Below are 24,596 nucleotides of genomic sequence, written 5' to 3'. Positions count from 1 at the left end.
TATCTTACGTGGATTTCGCAAAAGTCAACACCAATGGAGCGAAAACAATGGCGTGACCCGGAATCCGGCTTCGGCTCTGATTGAGGCTTCCTGCGTGAGCTCCCGTCCCGTCCTCCCTCCCCGCTGCTTATATAACAGACAGCTGGCCTGTTCCCGCTCTGCCGCCATAGGCCCAGGTCTGACACATACACATCTGTTTGACACACACACATATATGGACACACGCTTCTTCATCTGAAATACCCACTAGCAAGAAACACACACACACACACACACACACACACACACACACACACACACAATGTCCTTATTTCCTCCAGTGTGTAATTTCCCCCCGCTGGACATTTTCACTTGATTGTGTGCATCCATCCATGTGTGTATTTGCACATCTGTGAAACAAAGACCAACGTGCTGCAGTCAGTCGGTCCTCCTCTCGCCTCTGATACACAAGGAGCTCGCAGATGAATGCTGGGTAATATGTCACGAATGAAAGGAAAGGAAACCGTTAAGCTCATACACGTTGTCCTGGTGTGACACTTGTGTCGAAGGGCTTGTTCACCGTTCAAAAAGGGGCGAAAAGTGTTACACGCAGAGGGGAAGAGACCACGTCGACCTGCATTCTAAGTTCAGGGCTTTAACATTAAGTTTAATTCAATTATCAATAATAATGGATTCTTTGATTTGGTTTTATGCATACAGGCAGCGTGGAACACGACACACTATTCTCCCATAATCAGGACACAGTAAATACATGCGAGCTGATATGCTCCGCCAACCTTCCACCAATCGGTTCATCACAACACATTCAAAGGTGTTAGATAAGGAATTATGGGTATGTTCACTACCACCACACGGCTACCTGGGCATGAACACCTTTCCCATTTGATCGGGTTACTAAAGCAGTAGTGGCAGAGGGAGAAGCATCGACCTGCCTCCGTCCATCACCAGCAAGTATTTAACATTTGTTCATCTGCATCCACATGTCCGAATGTCATGATAACCAGGAGTGTTGGAGGAATGAATGTCTACTGCCGGCCTGATTACAGCTAGCTCTCACTGGCCCGGCGCTACGGAAACCTCACGCTCATATGTTACTGCCGCCAAAAGGTAAATGTTATTGTTATTCTAAAAAAACAGTGCCGCAGAGAAAGTGATGTAAGGAGGATGAGACACTCTGAACTCAAAACTGAAGCTCCCTGCACATAAACATGAGGAGTCAGTGTGTCGGATGCATTGGTGTCCCGTGTCTGTCGGGTTGAGCCGGCGTCGGCTGCGTGAGATGTTATCAAGGTGAAGACAAAGTGCAAACGTGCACGATAGCGCTCTGATTTGCTGAAGCGGTTTTCCAATTAGAGGCTGCAGATGGAGCGCGCATTCGGGGGCTTTGTGGATTTAATCAGCTGAAGGAGGCTCTTGTACACTGTGCAAACAGCTGTGGATGTCAGATTGTGGTCATGATTAACCATTTATTCAATTGGACAAAACACTGCTCTGACATTTTTTGTTTTCTTGTTAATGCTACTCAAAAACCCACAGATTTTTTAAAATAGTGATCCAAATATGTCTACTGGTTCTTGCAATTTATTTATTTCATCCAACATTAATAACATTTCTTGTCGGACCCGAGTGAAATTAGTGCATGTGCACAAGCCTTTATTGTGTAAAACAATGGTGTTTTGGGGTTTAATTAATTACTGAACTGACTTTACTTCATCTCATTGGGTTAGAATAACTGACTGTGATGGTATAAATACGGTCTACATGGATACAACAGTTAGCATCATATCTTAAGAAAAGTTACTCCTTATTAAACAACTTATTTACGTTTAGGCCACAAAAAACATTGTAGTTTGGTAACATTCTATTATTTGTAGCAAAAGCTACAAACGCTGGACGAGACCCGCGCATGTACAACGTTTCATGGTCAGGATGTTATCGACCAGTTAGACCTGATAGATGGAAGTGAAATTCTTAGTAATTCTCACACGCTTTCTTTTAGGAAATGCTGCACGTTCTCTCACCTTCCCCCACCATCGACACTCCGACAGACATGCCCAGGAACTTGCTCTTGGTCCACACATGAGTGTTGACACACATCCTCTTCTCCTTGCACTCGCAGTAGAAGCCCGACACAGGTGGGTGGTGGGACACCTGCTCCGCCACGAAACGAACACAGTAGCAATCTGCGTTTGCCCTGCGGCTGCCGTCGGCCCCCCTCTGCGGGGACCCGGGAATGGTGCAGGTGGCTGTGGGCGCCGAGTTGGGCGCGGTGAAGTTGGCGGTCCTGAGAGGTCGAACGCGGTCCCGAGGCACGTACCAGGAACAGTGGAAGTTCTCACCCAGGATGGGGTTGTAGGGCTTCTTGGCCACGGCGCCCTTCCGGCCCTCGTGGAAGGCGGTCAGGTAGTACTCCACAAAGCGGACTATGCGCTCCTCTGGCGTGCAGCCGGAGGTGATGGAAAGGAACATGTCTGGGTGGGCCATGAAGTTGGCGTACATCTCCAACAGGGAGCGCTTCTCCAGGATGAAAGTAGGGAGCACCACCTGAGAGAGGGATAGACAGGGATGTTCGTGTATTATCTGCTGTGTGATCATTGTGCCGACGCAAGTTTGACTTTTTACCATAAATAGTCATATCATGGTAACTTACACAGTGTCACGGCGTGGATTATTTCCTGTCTTATTTTGTAGTTTTCTGCTTCTTGTCTCCCCGGGTAACTTCACTTCCTGCCTTGTCCTGTCATCCCCTGTGATTGTCTGATCGTTTCCACCTGTGTCCAATCACCTGCACCTCCCTAGTGTATTTAAGCAGTGTGTCACTTGTTGCGTCATTGTCGTTTGTCCTGGATGTTTCTTGGTTCCTGCCTGTGTTTTTGCTCTGGTTCCTGTGTGCGTTTTTGCCCCTTGGCCTCTTCTTTTGTTACTCGACGTCTGCGTGTGAGTCCTGCCTTCCCCGCATCCCTGACACAGAGGGCTGCTTGACTGCTCTATGTGTATTTTAGGCAGGAATAAAATCAATAATGCGAAAGCGAGAACTGTCCTTTCCCATCTCTGGCACATGAACTCTGGTCCACTAACAGCTTCAATGGTAAAGTATGGTGTCATGTCGTGTGACGGGCTGAATTGTACTTTGTAATTTTCCCTTGGCCTTTAGATTACATAAAGTCAATCCCTGAGCTCACAGTCAAATGGGGCCTTTCGATCGAGCCACAGTTGAAGCGTCGATTCCTGTCACACTGCATCACCACCAGTCAATATGGACGTGGCAAGAACAAATGGTTCTTTCGTAATCTGCTGATGGATCCCCCCTTCTCTCAGGTATTCAAGGACTGAATCTCCCGCTGTGCACATCGCCAGCACACAATCCTTGCAAACCAAAGCACTGGTCCGGCAGTAATCAGGTCCGAGAGTCATCACAATCACATGGCCAGAGGACGTCTGATGACTACGACTTAACACCACAGAAGAGAGGGGAGCGCTCGAAGAAAATAAAGAAGAAGCCAAGTTTTAAAGAAAGACCAGAAATAAAAACAACAGTATCGTCCTTGTGGCCCACATACAGACACTAGTTCCACCACGCTACACTGCTGGTAACAAACACTCCCATTAGGCCGCTCTCTGTTGGCTTGGTGAAGGCGGCTTGTGGCTTTGACCCTAAGCCCCCCCCCCCGACCTGGACCTCGGCGCTCAGCACTGGGAACCGACTTTCCAGTGTGATTAAGAAGAAACGGAGGTGGGTCGTATCGTGACGCCACGTGGCGCAGCTGAGGAGGGTCGCTGCGAGAAAACCTGGACAGGAGCTTTCTCTTTTCACACCCTTTCAAAAAGATGATGGCAAAGACCTTGCACTTACCCGAGTGAGGTCCATGCCAAGTTTCAGCTGGGACAGGAGGTGAAGCATGATGCTCCTCTGGTCATCCAGAACTCCCAGGTCTTCCTCCTCGTTGTCATCTGTGTCTGTGACCTCGTCGCAGGGGTCCAGGGCTTCTGGGCTGCTGGTTTGGGCCTGCTGCTGCCCCTGGTGGCACAGACACACGTGACTATTGGTAAAGAAGACGCCTCTCTGAGATGCAGAAGAGGAGAAGAAGCCAAAGGAAGGCTTGTGCCCCGTCCACACCCAGCGAGTATGCATGGCAACGTGTGCAGAGTCCAGGACAACAAACACTTTCATGTTGTACAGTTTGTTAAGATGTACACTGGGGGGTCTACATAACGGGGACATTTAGGGCTTTAGCTGTTGTATTGGTTGTATTGGTAGAAGCTGCAGTAAAAAAGCCCCTTTAGATCATTATTTGCTTTCAGCTTTGAGGCATAGACCATTTTCTGTTTCTGTCCCTGATACGAGGCTGATGGTGGATATATTGGCGGAATGTTCTTTTGGTCCAGTTTATAGTTTACATGGATGTCTATCTCAACCCTTTTATTTCGGCTCCTTTGCCTATTGATCAAGCTGTACATCCTCAGCTGGAGCATGAAATAAATCAATTGATTGCCAAAAACAGCTGCCCATCTCCAGATTAGGTTAATACCATCGAACCACTCCATCTGAATGAAAAAGGGATGGATTCTTAAATACCCCATTTGAAGAGTTTGACATTAAGAGTCTGTTATCAAACTAGCAGTCCAATCACAGCTCGCTGCTCTTTGCAGCCTTGGATCCTAAATCTGCAGCAGCTGAAGCAAAAGATCCTCACTCTTATTGTTGCTAATGCATAATAGAAGAAGGAGCGGCCGGCCCAAAGCATGAAGGGGACTCATGAAAGATCCCTTCTCCCGCCTGTTATTCATCTGTGGGATATTTGTCTGTTAAACACTGTTGTGTGTGGAAGCAGAGAAACAGCGTTGGTTCGTGAGTAACAATCCAGCGCAATGCAATACACACGTCAGTACACATAGATCAGGATGTTAGATCGTACCAGGCTCAATTTCCTGAATAAACCCTGAAAGGAAAGTCAGAAGAATGGTTGAAACAGTTGAAATATAATGAATGGAAAACATTTATTCTGTCCCGTATCATTTAAATCATGAATGACCCAAAATTGTGGGCAGGAAAAAAAAGATTCCTCAAATGAAAAACATAATTCATCATCAAGTCTTCTTCATCACAAATAAGGCAAACGGTTCTATTAAGATGATCATGCAATTTATCAAAGTCCTTTTGAATTTTTACGGCCCATGTGTACCATATTTGGTTGCCTTATCCCGATAACATGGTGTGTGCGCGTATCGAGGAGCTAAAGTGTGCGCGTGAGACAACATCCAAAAGTAGGAACCAAACTCGCAAACTGTCCCTTTAAGCCTGAGAATCTAAAAGAGGAAAAACCTTCTTTTGAATTATTCATTAACACTCGAGTTTACTCTGAGGTTATGTAAGACTGTCCCACACACACTGTCCCACCGTCTCTCTCTCTCGCACGCACACACACACACACACACACACACACACACACACACACACACACACACACACACACACACACACACACACACACACACACACACACACACACACACACACACACACGTTTTCTTATCTGTGTGCCCAGTTCCTCTGTGATGTCCAGCTTCAGGAAGTTTATTACAAGTTGTAAATGGCCGGGCTGTTTCAACTATCTGCCCCCTGCCGTTTGCACACAGCACAATAATAAACTAATATCACAACATGCCTGCACACACACACACAAACACACACACACACACACACACACACACACAGAAGGGATATCCCACTCACGTTGTTGGGCTGGCATGCAACCACTGCTGACTTGTTGGGAGTCCTGCTAGATTTCATGTCCGCCATCCAGAGTAAGACAGACAGAGACCCCTGCTGATGTCCCAGCCCTGATGCTACCACAGCAAGTGGCAAACAGACCCACGGGCAGAGTGGCGGAGACAGAAGAGAGGCCGACAGACATGGATGATGGAGAGAAGAAGGTGATGTGAGATGAGCAGAAGAGGAGGAAGAAGGAAACGGAGATGCTCAGAAAGAGAGAAAGAAAGCGGGAGAGTGTAAAGCGCTGCCTGCTACACTTTTAATAGGCAGATTAAAAGGACACACGCTGCCCCCCCGCCCTCCCCATCACTTACAAGCCCCGCCCCTGCACATACACACAGTGTTACGTCAGATTCCTCCTTCTCTCACCATCTCTCTCTGTCCTCCTGCCTCCCCTCACTCACTCCGCTCCCTCCCTCGGTGTTCCTTCCTTCCCTGCCTGTTATTCGCTCACTTTTATGTCCTCTTTCCTCTGTCCCATCCCCCTCCTCCCTCTCCTCCACCCATGGCTACACAATGACGTGGTACGGTCTGTGTAATTACCACCATGGAAGCAACTGTGGGCTGAGGGCAGCTGCTCCCCGCGTCACTCGCTGCATGACGTGTTGGTGTTAACGGCTAACCCCAAAAACCATGTGGGAACCCTTTAGGGACGGTCACAGTTCATCAGGGGACCGTGGGGATGGTCGCGTGTGGGTCCTTCAGGGAGACACTCTGCTGGCCAGTTATGGCTGCATGCTCGAGGTGCTTTCGTGGCAGCTGGGGTTCAGAGGTTGTGAGCAGAAGCTCGGCGGTTCGATCCTTGGGAAAGACCTTTTACCGCATGTGTGAAGTGGATTCTTTGTTAGTCGGGATGGAAAGTGGCACCTCGCATGGTACCTCCTGCCATCGGTGTTGGGATGGGTGAATGTTGTGTAGTGTTGTAGCACTTTGAGTGGTCTGAGGACTAGATGTATACTTTATTTTGAAATTTTGAAAGAATCTTTGAAAGCCCAGTCACCCGGAAAATATTTTGAGATGGAATGTTTCTGACAAAAGGAAAGTATAAACATGTAACATGTAGAACAAGTGACATGAAGTCCAGCATTTTGGAGTATGTGGGTTCGCGTCCGTCGGTATCCGGGTCCGTCCCGTCCTCTTAATCCGTCTCAAACCCCATGACTCGTCTTTATTCCCATGTACAGACCAAACACATGACCATCTCCCACTTTCTTCCTGTTGTCGTTTTCTAAACTTTCTAAACTCAGTGCACAGTGGAGTTCGACGTTGCAATAAGGCTTCCAGGCACAGGGTCATATGATCACATGATGTTCCATTCTCACTAAAGGGAATCATTGAGAGCAGTTGGGTGAGTGGGACGACGGAGGAAACCAGAGTCAGATGAAAGACTTCTGTCAACTGCATTAATTTATTTGTAATCCCCCATCGACGCCTTCTATCAGACTGATTCAGGTTGAGCTGTTAATCTCTTGTTCATTGTCATGGCAACCAGCAATTTATGAGATCATGTAATTTGTCCTGCAGATTACCACAGACAGGGATTTGGATAATATACAGTGTGATGGAGGTAACTAATATGTAAGTGTACATAAAGAAATTTACCATCACTTATATATGTGTAAAATGTGTGTGAACCGACTTCATCGCATTCTTAGGCAGAGTTCGTTATCATCAGAGGTGCAGGATGGAACTTCCTTTATTTTTTTTCTTGACCCTCCTCAGAGATACAAAACGTTTTCCTCGAGCCTTTCTTTAATGACGAGGCAAATAACCCTCCCTCCCTCATAAGAAAAACTCAATTTGAGTGATTTTAAAGAAAATAAAAAGTAAATCATAGCCTTTTTTCTGACAACTAGAGGGCGGAAAACAAACAGGAGACTTCTTTAGCAAAATGCAAAACCTGCTTACAAATAATTGCATCATCCGACATTGACGTGTCTCCCCTGTGTTGCACCCCCTTTATAAAGATCATAACCTTCTAGTCAGAGAACTCCATTCATGTGGTAGTGTGTGACGGAGACTTTTGCTATTTTTCTACCATCTCAATGTATTTGAGGTTTTGAATGAACGGATGCGAGTAAGCGCGCGCGTTACTTCATGGCGTGCTGGCGAGGGAGCGCAGAGCGTGTGAGTGTCCCAGCAGAACTAAGCAGGAATCTTTTAAAAGCTCCTTCATCTTGAATAATAAATGAATGGGTGGTCCTCAGAGAAGAGTGATGACGCCACTTATGGAAACAGAAAAGAAATGGAATTTTCCATGTAGTGACTGCGGGAGGACCAGAGACCAGTACCTACAACATAGAGATGTGTGTGTGTGTGTGTGTGTGTGTGTCATGGTGGATAAAGTGTGTCTCCAACAAGCTATTTCATTCTCAGAGTGGTGGAGAGTAAAGTGACTAAAGTGCCAATACCTATTTCAGATGTCTCATTAAAGACCCCGTGACTTTGAGATGTGGGAACCGGAAGCCCCCTTGCAGGATTAGGAACACTTGGCTCCAATCTGAAAACACATTTCTAGATGCCCCTCAAATCATACGCGCTGTCCCTTTTAACAGATGTAAAATGCAGCAGTACCGCTTATATTCACATTACACAAGAAGGACAATACGATACGGCTCAACCAGAATGGGCGCGCATCAGAAATGCTTCCGAACTGATAGAATTGAAGATGTAAATACTATCATTTGGTAACAGCTATAAAGCAACCAGAAGGGACTGACGAAAAGACCATTCGAAAGGTCTTCCAATCCCTGCACGGACCCTTCGCCTCGCAATGAATGCAGTAAATTCCACCAGGTGTCAAGAACATGTGGCATCACCGGTCGGGAGAACACCGAGCGAAGAGGCAGCCGCGTGCGTGCTCATGTAGGCGGTAGGATTAGCTGAAAGCCAAAGTGCCGTTCAAGTTGATGCCAAATCCTGAGAAGGTGTATTACGGGAATATTTGGAGGTGGCTGCATGAATGGGGGGAAGAGCTCTGGTTGAAAGTTTCAGGCTGTGAACTGCGACTGTGTAAGCTCACAAGCTACAACCACCGACCACAATCCTCAGCTGACTGCATCCCCAGCGAGTGAAGCACCACCCGTTGCATGACAGATAGTAAGAGTACCCTGGTGGTGTTCGGACCACACCTGAACGCTTCTTTCAGCAGACTGTCAACGTACCGTCGGAGCGCTGGGAAACAGGCCTCCTCTGCCACGCGCCACTTCCTCCTTTCACGCACATCTGCTTCGTGTCATTAAAGAGTTCTGTTTGCTCCGATTTGCGGCGGAGCAAACAGACCGAGGCGCTCCTCTCTGCGGTGACAGAATGCTCCCCTTTAGAGATGTCTCTGGCCGCCGTCCCACCGGAACCCACATCAACGCCGTCCTCGTGTTGTTGTTTGATTTAAAGCGGCTCGTCTCGTCCGCTCTGCACCACACTTACTGTGCTGGTTAGCGGCTTATTAGTAGATGAGCCCAACTGGTCATATCCGAGTCCTTTGTCCCCCTCGGTTATTCAAGAGTGTGGGTGTCGTTGCAACATGGTGGTGGACACACACAATGTCACCCCGAACCCCCCAGGTCAATTTGAGGTCAGGTCAGGGTTCACTTATACTGCTAATTTGAATGGAAATTTCAATTTTAAATGTGCATGTGGCATCTGTTGACGTCAATGATACATTTATTCATTTTAACTAATTCACCAACCTCTGTTCATAAATAGATAAAACCACGTATTACTTAGTATTGATTACCTCAAAGCTTTTAACATCAAATTGCCTAAGTGTGAGTAGGTAAGTTAGTCCGTTGACACAGTCACTGAAACATCCGCTCCCTTTGCCATGATCACAGGCTGCCGCTCCGGGGCGCCCCCTGGTGTTGGGGAGACACACTGTTAGCGAGATAAGCGTTGGAACCAAAGAGAGCGAAGCAGAAACAAAAGCTCCTGAGCCGGATAAGACAGATCTCTCTGTGCTGATAACGTTTTGGTATTTTGCTCCATCTCCTGCAGATGGTTCCCACCTCTCTTCCCTCGTGGGAGGGTTATGGTGGGGGAAGAGCTCCGCACAGCTGTTCTTCACTGCCCCGGTCCTCCACACAAGGCGACCCCAGGGAGAGATATGCACCGCACCACTTCATCAAGAGATGTCTGCTTTATGAGCTATATTTATTGGTCAGGGTTCACTTATACTGCTACGGTACTTTTAACTACCCTGGTGCAGGTTAGCCAGCTAAGAAGTCGATCATGTAAAACGTTTTGCTCTGAGGACAAAGCGAGTGTAGTGAGAGATGTACACACCATTAGAAATAACCTCCCACCATCCACAACCACACGATGGAGATTCTATACGTCATCACACGATGCCATCCGAGCCAACACATCACTTCCTTTCATCACAGCTATCTGTGCCGTCTAAGTGTATCAGCACGATGGCACTGGAGAGGATTTACCGAGCCAGCAGACGGCCTGGCTGCATGCATATAATGGAGTCTGTCAATCAGCGATGATGAGAGAGATCTGGAGATATGAAGCAGCCGTCACTTAGCTGACACAAAGGACCGTGGGAAAGTAAGTGGATGGACTGTGGAGAAATTGTGGCACTTTTAGATCTTGTGAAGAAGTATGAATTCACCCAGCAGCCGGTCGGGGTGTGTTCGCTGGTGCTGATACCACGAACATTTTCTACCAGTCGGGTGTATTTAATTGTGTCAGTGGTCCTGCTGTATCTTGGCTAATTGTGTTTACAGTTCTGGTTATTGTTTGTTCTGTTGATGACAGATTGACGATTGATTGATTGATTGATGATGCTTTATCAGTGACTCTTAACATGTGATACAGGTGTACCAGGGCCCTTTGGCATCTGTATGGTGAGTCATTACAGTTATTGGCCTCCGGGGTTTCGGTGTGACCATAATTTACTAAATGAAATTTATGCTGTATTGAAATTGACTTGAAACTAGCAATTGAGAGCACAAACCCATGTTTATAATTTTTCATATACAATCCAGTGGTCGCCGTGTGCTGGGCCAGTTTAAGAAATGTCCACTTTGGCTTCACTATTTAAACTCACCAGCCACTCAGCTGACTGGGCTTATTCAGGAAGAGGTTTTGAAGAGACAGGAGCTAAAGCGGAGGATTTAATACAGAGACTAATTACAGGTATGTTCAGGCTGAGAAAGTGATATGTTTTTGGAACATGGGCATGATACGTCCCCTTTGACGGACTACGTGGAGAAAACTGATTCCTACAGAAGGAGAGAGAGGAGCAAAACGCAGAGAAGCAAAACAGACATCAATACTTCGCTGATGCCATCTCTGGTCCAAGGACTAAGATTGATGGCACTCATTACAGGAGACGGGTATGAGGACGGCAGAAAAAACAAACTGATGGGAGCTGGAGGGTCCCAGGGAGAGAACATTAGTGGTCCGGTAGGCTACTTGTTTGTATATAGTGCTCATTGCTCTCTTTACTGTGATCCACAGTAAGAACTACAATGCCCAGGGAGCACTACATGGTGCAACCCTGCTCACAGCATCCACACTTATGCTACGTGAGTAACGTTACAGTGGTATTATCTTGGCTCAAGGGGCAACACAAAGGCCCAGACAATGACATCCTTGTGAGTCAAATCTATACCAACCAGAGAAGAGTGTGTTGATAGCAGGTCAAAGCCTGTTGATGCAGCACACCAAAAGCATCCGCTCCTGCTGCTGCAACCAGCTCTACGGCGTCAACAATCAGTCAAGATCAACTGCCCACATGTTGGTAAAAGGAGCCAATTATGTTTTTTGTGTGCACAGAAGGACTGGCTCACTGTCGAGGAGGAAACGCTTGGGGGAAAAGTGTTTAACACGTCGCTGGCTGCTCAGAAAGAGGAATCAAGGAATGTCAAATGAGTGGAGTGGGTGTTTAATATCTCCTCTGCGAAAAAAACAACAACAACATTCGATTAAAAAGATGGCATCAAATTCAAATTATCAAATGTAAACAAGACTTAAATGTTTGGACTTGAAATATGAAATAAATCATATTGCAGCAAAGAAGCTGAACTTGGCATGTGGAGGTTGACTGAAAAGTCTGTCCAAAATGTCATCACTTCATGAAGCACACATAATCATCATAATCAGTATATCAATTATTCATTCATGACCAAGAAATGTTTTGTATGTCCCAGCGGCTTTTGACCACCAAAAAACACTCCGTCCTCTAGTAGGTTGAATTCTGGCCAAACTTGAAGACATTCCCTTCAGGCGTCCCTGAGATAACGTGCTCACAAGATTGGCACTCATGTGAAGTCATATTGACCTCACAGACGGCATATCTTGTTCATGAGAATGGTACAGACGGACCACCTGAGACCCCCGCCACTGGTAACCAGTGCAAAGGAGGAAAACTGTGGTGATGGGGCAATCTACTCCAGGAGAGGTGCTCGAGGGCAGCTATTACTGCAGCTGAGCCATGATGCCACATAATGTCTTATTGTGCTGCTCCAGTTGGACGGGATGACAGAGATTATTACTGCAAAGACAAGGCTGCCATGTTTTAATACACACGGGGTGGATGGCCCCCTTTTGGAGGGAGTGTGTCACAGACTGGAGCATCAGCAGAGGAGCAGGGCCAGAGCACAGCATGGAGCCAAATGCCCACACTGCACTGGCGCCAGGCCAATGTCCTTGAGGAAGTCCCTGGACTGCTTCTTTTCAAGATACCCTCAAACTGTACACTTTGTACCATACGTAGGCCTTAAACCAGAAATAATTGGTTCAGTGTGAACATAAGGATGGGCGGCGTTGTATTTTTAGAGGATGTGTTGAAAGAAGTGTCGAAGTGTCGAAGTGGAAACGTACAGAGCGTTTCAACGCTCCGCTTTGACACTTGTATATATATTTGCAAGCTGTAGTCTAAAGCTTCACCGACCACAGAGACTCCCTCTGATGTCTTTCTGTTTGGGTTCCGTAAATGATACTTGAGAATTTAGCTTTTTCATTTTTAAAGATGAGAATTCTAGACTATAAAAAGATTAAATGAAATATAAAATTACATTTATGTTTAAAAGCTCCGATGGGCGGATGAAATACTTCATTTGAGGGTTTACACAATAAGCTTTTTGATGAATGTGCATGAACAACTATGTAATTAAGTCAATGCATCAGCAAGCAAGGAAAACAACGTACTGAAATGTGTATTAAAGAAATTACACAGCGAGTAGAATTCCGTTGACCACGTAAATGTCTGTTTGCATGATGATCAAGGAGATGTAGGATGAAGTAATGTGGTCGATTACCTCAGAAGGGTCCTTGTGTGTTGGTGAGGAAGAAGGCCGCGTAGAGGAGGGGAGAGGCGTTCGTACGCCATTATTCACCTGCTTCACAGAAAGAGATCTGGACCATCCAGCGGTGCCATCTGCAGCGAAAGGGGAAATATCAATAGCATCAACAACAAAACTCAGCTAATTCTGGAAATTATAAATTCTTCCCAATGCACCTTCCTGCGATGCTCATTCATTCTCCGGGCACAAAGAATTACATCGCAGATTAGTGCAAGTTTACTTAGGATCAAAGGGTTGGTCAAGAAAGACGGACGTCAACAAAAATCATAAGCAGCCGTCCTTTTGGGGAGTGAGGACCCATCTGATTTAATGACCTTTTGAAAATGTAATAAGGCCTGCAAACGCAACCCAATACAACTCAATTTAGTAAAATGTACTGACTGGTATATAAATAACATACCAAATTAGAAAAATCCCTGATTGGATTAGTAATTGGAGTAAAGTAAATGTTTCTACTTTTAAATCTTATTATTACCTTTTTCTTCACTTCCAATTCAATTTGAAAAACCCTTTTAGGATGCAGAGTTTTGATTAGATCAAGCGCGTCATTCAATAAGAACTCAGATGACATAGAACACTTCATGAGAATGAATTGACTGTTTTGTCTTCATCTTTATGTCTTTTTTCTCTTTGTCCTGACCATAGTAATAGTATTATACTGTACATGTAATGTATATTTGCACACTTTACGTTTACATCCGTCAAAATGATTTTACCATCAGCTTTGAAAAAACACGTCCAAACCAGTCTGGAACAAAATATTATTTCCAAACAACTCAGAAGTCATGCTGCCCGACTTTACATAAAAAAGCTCAACTCACAAAGGTTCTGGTGATAACTCGAGACAGAACGTTTTTGAGGCTTCTCTGGCTTTTAGACAAAATTGGTCACGGCTTCTTGGCTTCAAATCTGCACACTTTCCTTCCAGCGTTAAGCCCATTGACACCAAACATTTGCATCATCGTTCACCTTGCTAACAAACATTGACTTATGTGCAATGTGCAGAGATCCTCACAAAGTACTGGATCCCGAACAATAGACCACCAGACAAGGAGTGAATGGGACTCATTTTTCTGTAATTAGGTTAAAGGGCTCTCTTGGCGGGTTTATGAACATATCAATCAGAAGATACTCTAAGAAGCCAAGAAGACGCCTCCAGAGGGAGTGACCTGATGATGCAGTCAAAGTACGCGGGCCAAATACATAAAGGGAGTCCTCCTTTCTGATTATTCAAGTTTCCCCGGACATCCCTCAACCCACCTGCATGTTCACGGGCCTGACTCTGGCTTTGGATGTGGTTGTGGACGCCTGGTCGCGTCCCACTGTGGCTGCTGTCTCTGGGACTGGAGCCTTGACTGGCGGACCGGAGGCCGCCGGGTTCCCCTTGGTTCACGCCGGAGCTGCAGCGCTGACTGCACGCCTCGCTCACAGCAGCTGAACCGGCGCTGAGGCTCGGACTAGGGGCGTGGTTCTGGTTCTGGTTCTGGTTGAGGGCCTGGACAACATTGTGCTGAAGCATGCTGAGGCACTCCCCCAGGCAGCTCAGAGTTGCTGCAGATGTGGCCTTAAAAATGAGTAGGTCCTTGATCGATGGGGAGGGGAAAGAGAGAAAGGAAAGAAGGTGAGCAAGAGTTCCACTCAGAATCCAACACCGATGGTTATACCTAGAACCATGTGTGAACGGCTCCACACAGAACCCTCTCTCAGAGGTTCTAACCCTTTTATCGTCTAATGGTCCCACGAAACGTCTCTGGAGGTTCTTTCCAGGAGGTGCTAATGAGAACCCACTCAAAGAAATGTTCCTGAAACCGATTTATATTACGAAGGTTTCATCCAGAACCCAGCCAGCGTGTCTCATGAGGCTGGACGGGTGTGCTCCTCATTGCTTTCTCATGCTGCCACATCAGAACACATCGCACGTTACCTCATCCAGAGAGGATAGGGGTCCAACTCGAGGGGGAAGGGACTCGACTGAGTTGATCAGGCTCTTCTGCTGATCTTCAGCCTGGATCATCACCTACACACAAAGAAGCAAATTGTGAATAACATAAGAAACATTGACTTGTAACCTCTGCTGCCAAACAGCAGTGACACAGAAAGAGGGACATCTTATCGGACGGCACCCATGTCAAACTTTAGCCACAAGATGCAGTCGGGATGCGGTGACTGACGCCGCATGATTCTAGCGCGCCCCTCAGTGCAGAGAGTATGTGACACACTTTGCAGTTGAATCGTTTCGATTCAAAGGAGCTTCACACTCCCAGGCGTGAATGTTAAGAGATGGAGATTAAAGTACGTGGGCAGGGAGCATTTCAATGGAGAGAGAAAGGTAGTTGAAGGGTAATAAAACGCAGCGACTCTGAATGGGAGGAGAGTGTGACAATGTTTGACTTCTTCTGTATAACGAAGGAGAACAAAGGGGAAAGCGACTTGGGACGATGGGGTTTTCTCTCTGACCTCGGGAGGTAATTAGCACTGTCGCTGTTATTACAGAGCAGAGCCACTGGGACATCTCAGCTTGTTTAATGAGCGTGTGAGATGAGCTGTGATGAATGTCTCTCAGTTCATCTGTAGCTACAGCTCGTTCCTCCATCCTTTTTCCCAGAATCTTCAAGCATCAATACCTCTGATCTCCAGCCTTTGGGGCTCAGTCGGACACATAGTGTGTAAGCAAGGAAACGCTGCGATCAGCGCAGAACCATCTGAAGCACAGAGTTTGGCCACCCAAAATACAGCAATGGAGTAATATGTTAGAAATATTTATATTGGAAAATTCATCTTTCATTTACCAAAACCATCAGGTTGATGGTCTCTCAAAAGCAACCAGAGGATGAAACCAGATCATTGACTGTCCACTTGAAATACAATAGGTGCAAAATTGTAATGAAGCTTTAAGAGAACAGACATAGATACAACATAGATTCAATTTATATCAAATTAAATAATTTTATTAAACCAGGAACATTGTACTTTTTTTCTTGAAAACGTGATGGGATTAACACCACTACACAAAAACCATCTGTCTAATCCTATTTCTGTAGTCTTCTAAAAAGTTTTTTTTATAATAATAATGTTTAGTTTTCCTACTTTCTGCACAGCTTGCTGCTTCCTTTATTGCCGTGACGATAATCTGTTTGAGACAATTCACAGCAAGCCTTGGGGCCGAATTTTAATCTGGTACCGCGGCTGCTATCTGTGCATAAGCCGCCGTTCCTTCCAAATTCAGCTGATGTTTCTCAGTAGCTTTTATAAACATATATATTATTTATATCATAGTCCATCCCGTAATAATCAGCAACATTTCCTCTGGGCGGAGGAATCTTCCTATGTGGTATCCCTCTCCGAATATTATAGAATCCTCATGAATAAGCCAAAAGGGGTTTGGCAGTTCTGTAACAAAGTCTACTGTTACGTTTTGCATATATACGCTGTCCAAGATGCAGCTACAAGAGATCTAAGTCCTTCTTTCCATCCGCTGTCTATCACTCACACATACGAGCACACCCAGCGCTCAGATCGTGCCTCACCCGCACGCGTGTCCCTCTCTGGGGAGGGTGAGTCAGCGGCGCTTGCTGATGAAACGGCGAGAGAAGAGCTATTAGAAGATGGAACGCTATCACAGTTGAAATCATGCAAGCACACAGACACACACAGAGACCCTCGAACAGCCTCCCGATACAATGAACCCTTACTTTGATTACTGTTTGGGTCCATAAATCGTGAAGATGAAGTGCGTTCACAGGCTCCTGCAGGTGACTGGACTGAACAGTGATGCTGGACCAAACGCAGAATACAGAATTACGGGCACGTCCGTAAGCCCCGACATGAATCTGTATGGATCCACTGTTTCTAATCTTCGGTTTGAACCTACTTGTCTACAACAAAAGATATTTACAGCGTATCAGTGAAATTACAGCAATCCCACATGGATGAGTCATGTAAATGAGTGAGAAACAAGTTTAATGTGATCTCACACCAATCTGTCACCCACAACAGCCTCTAAGTATAGAGCGACGCCTGCTGTGGTGCTCCTGGCGCGAAGAACAAAAATAACACATTTGGGGCAAAGCTTGAAGGCTACGCAGGTATTTTTCGGTGGTCGGTTGTTCACGTTTGGGTTTTTGCGACATGACTTCCACAAATTTGATGTGAAATGAGTTCAAAATGTATTACATTTGCTCCTCAGCGTTGAAGAGTTGCACGTCTGTTCCATGGCGTTCTTTTTGGGAACACTCATTCACTTCCCTCTCCTTCACAGCATATTTATTCTGCACTGAGGAACACATGAGGCATAAAAGCCTTTTGTGGAGGCCTGAGCAATGGTCTCCCGCTCAAGTATAGACTGTACTTTCTAGATTCTTGTTGTTCTCGGTCTGTACCCTCTCGATTTAAATGCACTTATTGTAATATAACACAACCATGGCATCTGATAAGCCTTTGAATGCATTATATGTATTTTCTATCCCGATGGTAACCAGATACGCTTTAACCTGATTACATTTACCACAAGTAATACGTCTCCAGTGTCCATATTGAAGTCCACTTTTTGGGAAGTCAGGAGGTTAAAAGCTTTCACTTTGGGCCCATAGTGGCGATGCAAGCAGAGCTGGTTAAGTTCTGAGTGCTGCAAAGACTCAAGGTAGTGCGGAAGATACTTTTCAGTGTGACAGATGATATTTTGTCTTGATGAGTGACGACTTTGTCCTGTTGTCTCAACTCAAGCATCGTCTAGCCCCCACAGGTGGGACATCCAGCCGGAACGAGAGGCTCTCCGCTGGGTGCCACGGAGAGGGCAGACTTTGCATTGCTTCGGCTGGCTCACGTCCCTTCATAGAAGAAGTGTGCTTCCCACGCCTCAAGAGCCCTTTTCTTCTATTTCACCGCTGTGCAACAAAGCGGATCGCGGTGTAATGGGAGGAAAATGAGACGATCACGTCCTCTCCCTCACCAAGCAACGTCTTCCAGCAGACACCGCCGGAGAGTCCAAATGTTGCTGGAGGAATTAGGGAGGATTTATTGCTTTATAATGTAATGGTATATTAGCTACAGTAACCGTTTGGACCTGATCCAAAAACTGCACGAGCTGGAAAAGGAGATGCAGCAATGCCTCCTTGAGACGGTTTTCACTAGATAAACTACAACTACTGTTGGTTTAAAGCAGGAAACGTGACATTGTTTCACCGCACAAAAATGACAGATGCGTACAGAGTGGAGACGGCCGACCCGTTCCAGTGTTAAGTTAACCCTTTATTCCAGTCAACTGGCCCTTTCAGACAGCTCATAATGTTGCCACACCGATCATGTGTTAAAAGGAGTTGTGGTTTGGGTCAAACATAATTAAAAAAAAAGAAAACTGATTTACTACTCAAAAGAAAAGTGTAAAAGCAAAATACTAGTTCAGGCTAGATGTTTGAGATTTCATACGTTGGTTCATAACTCTTAATTATCTTATGAATTAAACAGGTCACAACTACGTGCAGACCTAAAACCAACATCAAAATACAGGAAAAACCACTGTGCACCCTGGTGAGGGTCACAGGGGAAAAAGTAAGGCAATCACTAGTGATACGTGACACTGGGGAACAGGAAAAACAAGGGACCATGATTTACTAAATGAACTTCATGTAGTTTTAAAAAAGATTGCCGCCAAAACAAATGTTTACTGACAGAATGAATCTGAGAGAAATAGAGTCACTTTGTCTAGACTTCTTTTTGCAACGGAAGACATTTTCACATCGTCTTCATTTGGCGGAAATGGACGTCGCCACCTGGTACAAACAGGAAAGTTGCTGTTCATTAAACATCATTAAACAGCACGCAAACACAGCGGTACGAATGGACCAAAAGTCAGGAAAATATACAAAGCGTCCACATCCTCCAACGCAAACAAATTGACTCATTTCACGCTGCTCGGGCAGATGAACTGATGACGCCGTCAGCAGCGTGTACGTTAGATGGGCTTCTGCAAAAAATAAAAGAACGACCCCAACCCATGCAGGAGCACTCTAAACCGACCAAGACGTGCAGACGTTATTATGCTCTTGGGTTTGCCGCGTTTCCAAAGGACTGGAATGAAGCTGCTGTCCGGAGGCTTTCAGCGGTGAGATGGAGCAGAGCGGGAAAACGTGTAATTCAGCATCAAAGCGCACAGCTCGTGTGTGTTTCTGTGACTAGTCCGTTTAGAAGAGACAAAAATGCTTTTATCTTTTAATGTCAGAGCACACATCATTACCTAGAGTAACCATTACCTTTAAATGTACCTGAAAGTGCAAAATGGCGGCCGGGAGAACCAAACATTAGTGACATCGGCGGGAGTGCTTCAGCTGTTGGGGAACAGGAGTGAAGCAGCAGCGAAATGCTGAATAAGACGGACCTCGCCGTGAGGAGCAGCTGAGCTGGAGCAACATAGTCAATAGAAATATAGTCCAGCTCCATTGTTTCCAGAAACCAAACCTGTCTGTACACCTCTGTGTGATTTAGACCAGCGTTGATCCAATACGGAGGCCCGGGGGGGAGGAGGGTGGTGTGTGTGTGAGTGTGTGAATACCTTGGCGCTGCTTTCAGAGCGGCGTCGGGTGCACAGCTGAAGCTGAGTCATCCACAGCTCCTGCTCCTGGGCGTCTATCGCTAACGGGAGAAACAAACGGGCGCACAGCATCAACTGCTGACCTGCTGGCCACTTTGACAGCGTCAGATAGCAATAACTAGTGACATTTTTATTAGATTATTGCGAATCCTCGGTTATTGATAGTTGTGAGTAGATCTCAAAGAGAGACTCTCGCAGCGACAGAGAGTCAGATAAACCTTTTCATGTCCAATGTGCTGCAGCTGGGATTAAGCATCAATCAATGACCGGAGCAACAGGAAAGGCTGCGGCAGCCTAAACCCAACTACAGTCCCATCAAATCGCTCATAGTCACCAAAAGAATGGTGCTAGTAATGTGTACTTTTTATGATCTTAACGGATCGACCAGTACGTACAGAACTAATCAAACATCAAACGTATCCCTTAAGAACAAGGTGGATCTCTGTGAGTTCAGTGGACAGTGATGCTTTTCCTTGTGTTGCTGTTTGGGTTGAAGTACTGCGCCTGCTTTAGCTCTTCCCTTGACCGGTTCTTGCCAAAGTTTGATTGGCAGATGTTTTTAAGTCTCAAATGACGGCGAAGTACACGAATGAGTCATGCGATATTCATTTTCCTCTCTGGCTGCAAGCGAGTATCTCGCCTCAAATTGATCACACGTCTTTGTTCTTTAACAAGCCAAAGCTTCATAAGACCTTTGGCTATTTTAACCTGACCTTGTTACTGTTACTGAGGCGACCTCGGGCTTTTCCCAGGGCTCATCTTTGTTCCTACCAGGGACAGTTTTTTCCACAGGTTCAGCACATTCTCTGCCATGTCACTTTCATATCGTTGTAACATTTAACTCTGTGGCATTAACAAAGGCCAAACCTCCCTCTCTGATGGAACAGATTGTAATAAGGTGCTCGAGAGGTAAATTAAAGATCTCACAGAGAAGACAAGAGGAGCCAAATGCAAAAGCGTTATGAGGTTACACGGAGGAGGAGGGCTAAAAATATCTGATCTGACTTGAGAACAGCTTTGTCAAAAAGCCATTGTGAGTGTGAACAGGAAATTACAGCTCTCACTTATGGAGATTGAGCAACTCGCACAACTCTGAGCCACAGTAATACTGTGACCCTGAGCACAGCCAATCACACAGTATTCTTTATGTGTCACACACACACACACACACACACACCTCAAACAATGCTGTAATTTGTCAGCTCTGCATTTTACTTTTCTGATTATTGCATAGAAATCAGTATTCTTAGTGGACACTTGCAGACCACAATTCATTCAGTTCATGAAGAAAAACAATGCACTTTGTGGATTCATTTAATTTAATTAGTTTCATAGTCATTATTCGTGCTGCCGTAGCGTTTTCTTTTAGCAAATCATTTTTGATAACACATCCATGCTATGAATCCTTTACATACAATCTTACATTTGTATGTACCCACCTCAAAGATTTAGTCGCTCTGTACGCTGTGTGAACAGATTTTGCTGACAACATTTAACTCTGTGTCATCGATCACCTTCAAAGTAAAGTTCTGACCTGATGGCGCCTTCGTACTATGCTCAGTCTCGGGGAAGAAGCTCCGTGTTACACTTTGCTTTTCCATCCATTAAGGGGCAAAGCTGAAACTGTTATTGGGACGGTGGGGGTCCGGTTACCATGACAACAAATGAGTAGGAGGAACAGCAGCGTCGCTGAGTTATAGAATTCCCATCTCAGGACATTTTCCAAATATCACATAAGGAGCCATTATTTTACCTCTCAGTTTGTAGGCGTCCCCAGAAGTGGATCGAATCGTGAACATGTAGGGATACTCGTCGCAGGAGACCACCATTGCTCCAAGAAGAGGCACAGACCCTCTGGGAGGTCGCTGGCCTTTACTGAGTTCATTCAGGTGATATTGGAGCTGGCCATCCTCTGAGTCCAGTACGAAATATCTGCAGGAGGAAAGAGGGAGACATAAAGACACCGTCAACAGAAGAGACATGAGAGAACTTCGATATAGAGAGCGGCTGAGCAAAGGCTAAATGGTTTGGACAGAGAGGCCTTAGAGCAGTGGCTCCTTTTGAGGATTTAGGGACATTGTAAAAGCCCAATATAGTAACTTCACAATATACACTATGATTAAGAACCATCAGTAGTATATGACACAAAGCAGTTGAATATGTCACTTTTCTGCCAGTTGAATAGGTGTTTTGATCTATTATTCTTATTGACTTACTCACTTGGGTTTGCACTTAACGTAAGTGAGTGCGGTATAGTTTCCCTTGAATCTAATTAATTGTATCTTGGTTCATTTTCTTTCAGCCCTTTACTTGGGCAAAAATACCTTTTTCGAATAAAGTACAGACACAAACACTTCCATTATAGAACCGGTTTCAGTTTCAACCCTAAAAGTGGTGATAACATAAAGTTCAACCATATGAATTTGATATTCTTGCTTAAATTGCAACTTTCAGTCTATTATCTTGAACTACAGAAGGAATATGATCAAATTCCAACACACATTTCAGATGAAAACAGTCTTGACAATGAGATTTTTTCATGGTTCTTATGTACTTCTCTATAATGTTTTTTCAGTAAAGTTAACAAGACTACAGATACTAGAATTCTGATTTATTCTGACTTCAATAATTGTTATTTTCTGACATGTTTATACCTTTGTAGATTTGGTCCTTGAAATCTGTCTAATACTGACTATAAAGTCAGTAAAAGCAGCTGGTTGGTGGGCAGCGATTTTAATGTCACTGTTTTCAACATGGCAGACGGGTTAAAAGGATTTTCCTTTTACAGCTAAACAGCACACGACAATATGTTTCTGAAAGAGTTTCGTGATGGAAAAAGGTGATACCATGACGGAGTCTGGATTCAGTCTTTTTTCATTGGAAACGATAGAATCTTACGACTGCAAGTAGCACTAAGAGGAGGCAGAGATTCCTGTACTCGAAACATAGTGACACTATAAGCAAACATGGCAGATTATTTTCGCTATAAAAGATACCTGAGTAATTTGTGTTCCGTAAAATCGGATGAATTTAATAATATTAATAATACTATCAATGCTAAAAAACACTTGAATCCAACTACACTCACACTCTCTCGGCTCAGGGTGGAGGCTTCTACAAACCGACCAACAACACCAACCTCTTGGTGGATATTTGGGGTCTGAAGTGTGTCAGTCTGGGAGGACGCGCTGGTCCGACACTCGTAGATGTGCGTTGTTTCTTAGCAATGCCAAGTTTTGTTGGTTTTTCTTTGAAGGATCTTTGAAAAATAAAAAAAATAAATCTCTCTCTCAGCATTGCTCAGTCAGCATTCTCCACTGCTGGTGAGAATGAGGACAAATCGTATTCCATCTCAAACTGGAGCTCCTATGCAAGCTGCTGAGCGCTGAGTGATTTTACCCTTGAGTCTTTAATATGGTCATGAAGCAGTATCTTTAAGCACTGATAAGAGCCTCTGATGGGCCCCCTTCCCAACTGAAGCTGGGATGGATGAGGAGAGCAACAGTGCCACAGGAGTAGAGACCAAACGCGAGGAGAGGTTTACTACAAGACAAGAATGAGAGGAAAGGGGCCACTGTGAATAATTTAAATCTATTTTCATACAGCAACCTGTTTCTTCCGCTCCGCTGCTGTTATGTGACTGCATGCAGCAAACATCCTCTCTATTCCAAAATCAAATCGCCACACGTGCGAGCGTCGTCTGATCATCCGTGGGTGCCTCACAACAAGCGTTACAGTTTGATGATTTATGATGTAACCGCAGCAAGGTTGAAGGTACCACATTCCACGCCGGTTCACTTGCTAAATGTAAACACAGCATCCAAAGTTGGCCGCTCCTCCTCGGCTCAGTGAGCAGCGACGGTCAATTGAGCTAAGGAGAGAATTAGAAGTAGAACATTATGTTCCACAAAAAAGACAGAAGCTGCTGGGTTTTGAATGAATGCATTTGGCAGTTATCTGCCATTACATTTAAATGTAAAATAGTGGTATTTTAAAGTGTCAGCCACAGTTGTAGTTACATAACAAATATGTAAACCTTTGCGTGTAAATAACTCCAAGTAAGTGTAAGAGTCTTACAAGTGGAAAAACTGGGGACGAGGCAAAGTACGGATTTGGGGTTAAAAAGACCTTAAGCATCAAAGTTGCATTATGAATAATTCAAAATTGGGCTTAAAACAGTATGTGACAAAAAAAGTCCTCGTTGACCACCTCAGATGGGAGTGAGAGATAAAGTTATAGTGAAACCACTTCACACTGCAAAAGCAGGCAGAGGAGTCCGTCGACCAGAGCAGATGGAGGTGAAGTAAGCCGGTTTCATGTAAGTTGTCTCCTTGAAACCTGCACTGAAACAAGAGCTGGAGAAAAAAGGAAGCTAAATAGCGGCTCGGCTGGAGAGCGCATTGATCTTTCTCCGAGCTTTACACCTCACTTATCTGTCCGCCAGATGTCCAGCCGACCATTAGGTGAACCTCACTGAGGCTCTAAATCAAACAAAGCGGGGACCGTGAGGGGAAGTGGGGGCTCCGACAGAAACAATGGTGTTCAGGATAAAAGGAGGAATGAAATATAGAGTGTCAGAATAATTGACAGAGAGGAAGACTGTGATATACAGCAGTTATAAAAGACACAGAATTTGGAATACCAGAGACGTCTTCGTCATAAACAATATCATAACCCCTCCCCTTTGCAAAACATGAGAGCACGGCGGGCGGAGGGAGATGGAGATGACGGTGACGTAGGTAATATTAATAGCTTACTTCTCTCTATCTGTTAGGCTTGTTTAAGCTTACAGATTAATACACAGCTGCAATAGAGGACTAATAAGTAATGCACTTCTGTTTCTTGAAGGTTTGTTTTGGGGGCTTTAGGCCGTCAGATCGAGGGCATTTGTTGTTTCGGAAACGGACAAAGGGACAAATGGGAT

The 24,596-nt window shown here is 45.2% G+C and overlaps 1 protein-coding gene across 1 annotated transcript in view; it reads right to left on the bottom strand.

The window, feature by feature from the left end:
• Window positions 1-24,596, bottom strand: part of LOC120810056 (oxysterol-binding protein-related protein 10) — a 32,383-nt gene that overhangs the window by 5,576 nt on the left and 2,211 nt on the right. Inside the window, exons 2-8 of the mRNA XM_040164271.2 lie at window positions 21,426-21,604; window positions 19,634-19,713; window positions 15,011-15,103; window positions 14,347-14,668; window positions 13,042-13,160; window positions 3,854-4,018; window positions 2,022-2,544 (exon numbers count right to left, since the gene is read on the bottom strand). Of these exons, the coding sequence (XP_040020205.2) occupies window positions 2,022-2,544; window positions 3,854-4,018; window positions 13,042-13,160; window positions 14,347-14,668; window positions 15,011-15,103; window positions 19,634-19,713; window positions 21,426-21,604 (1,481 nt within the window). The remainder of the gene's footprint in view (window positions 1-2,021; window positions 2,545-3,853; window positions 4,019-13,041; window positions 13,161-14,346; window positions 14,669-15,010; window positions 15,104-19,633; window positions 19,714-21,425; window positions 21,605-24,596) is intronic.

This window comes from Gasterosteus aculeatus, chromosome 20 (assembly GCF_964276395.1).
Source record: "Gasterosteus aculeatus chromosome 20, fGasAcu3.hap1.1, whole genome shotgun sequence".
Classification (NCBI taxonomy): domain Eukaryota; kingdom Metazoa; phylum Chordata; class Actinopteri; order Perciformes; family Gasterosteidae; genus Gasterosteus; species Gasterosteus aculeatus.
The sequence above is the reverse complement of the archived record's forward strand: the minus strand, read 5'-3'. Positions and strand labels throughout refer to the sequence as shown.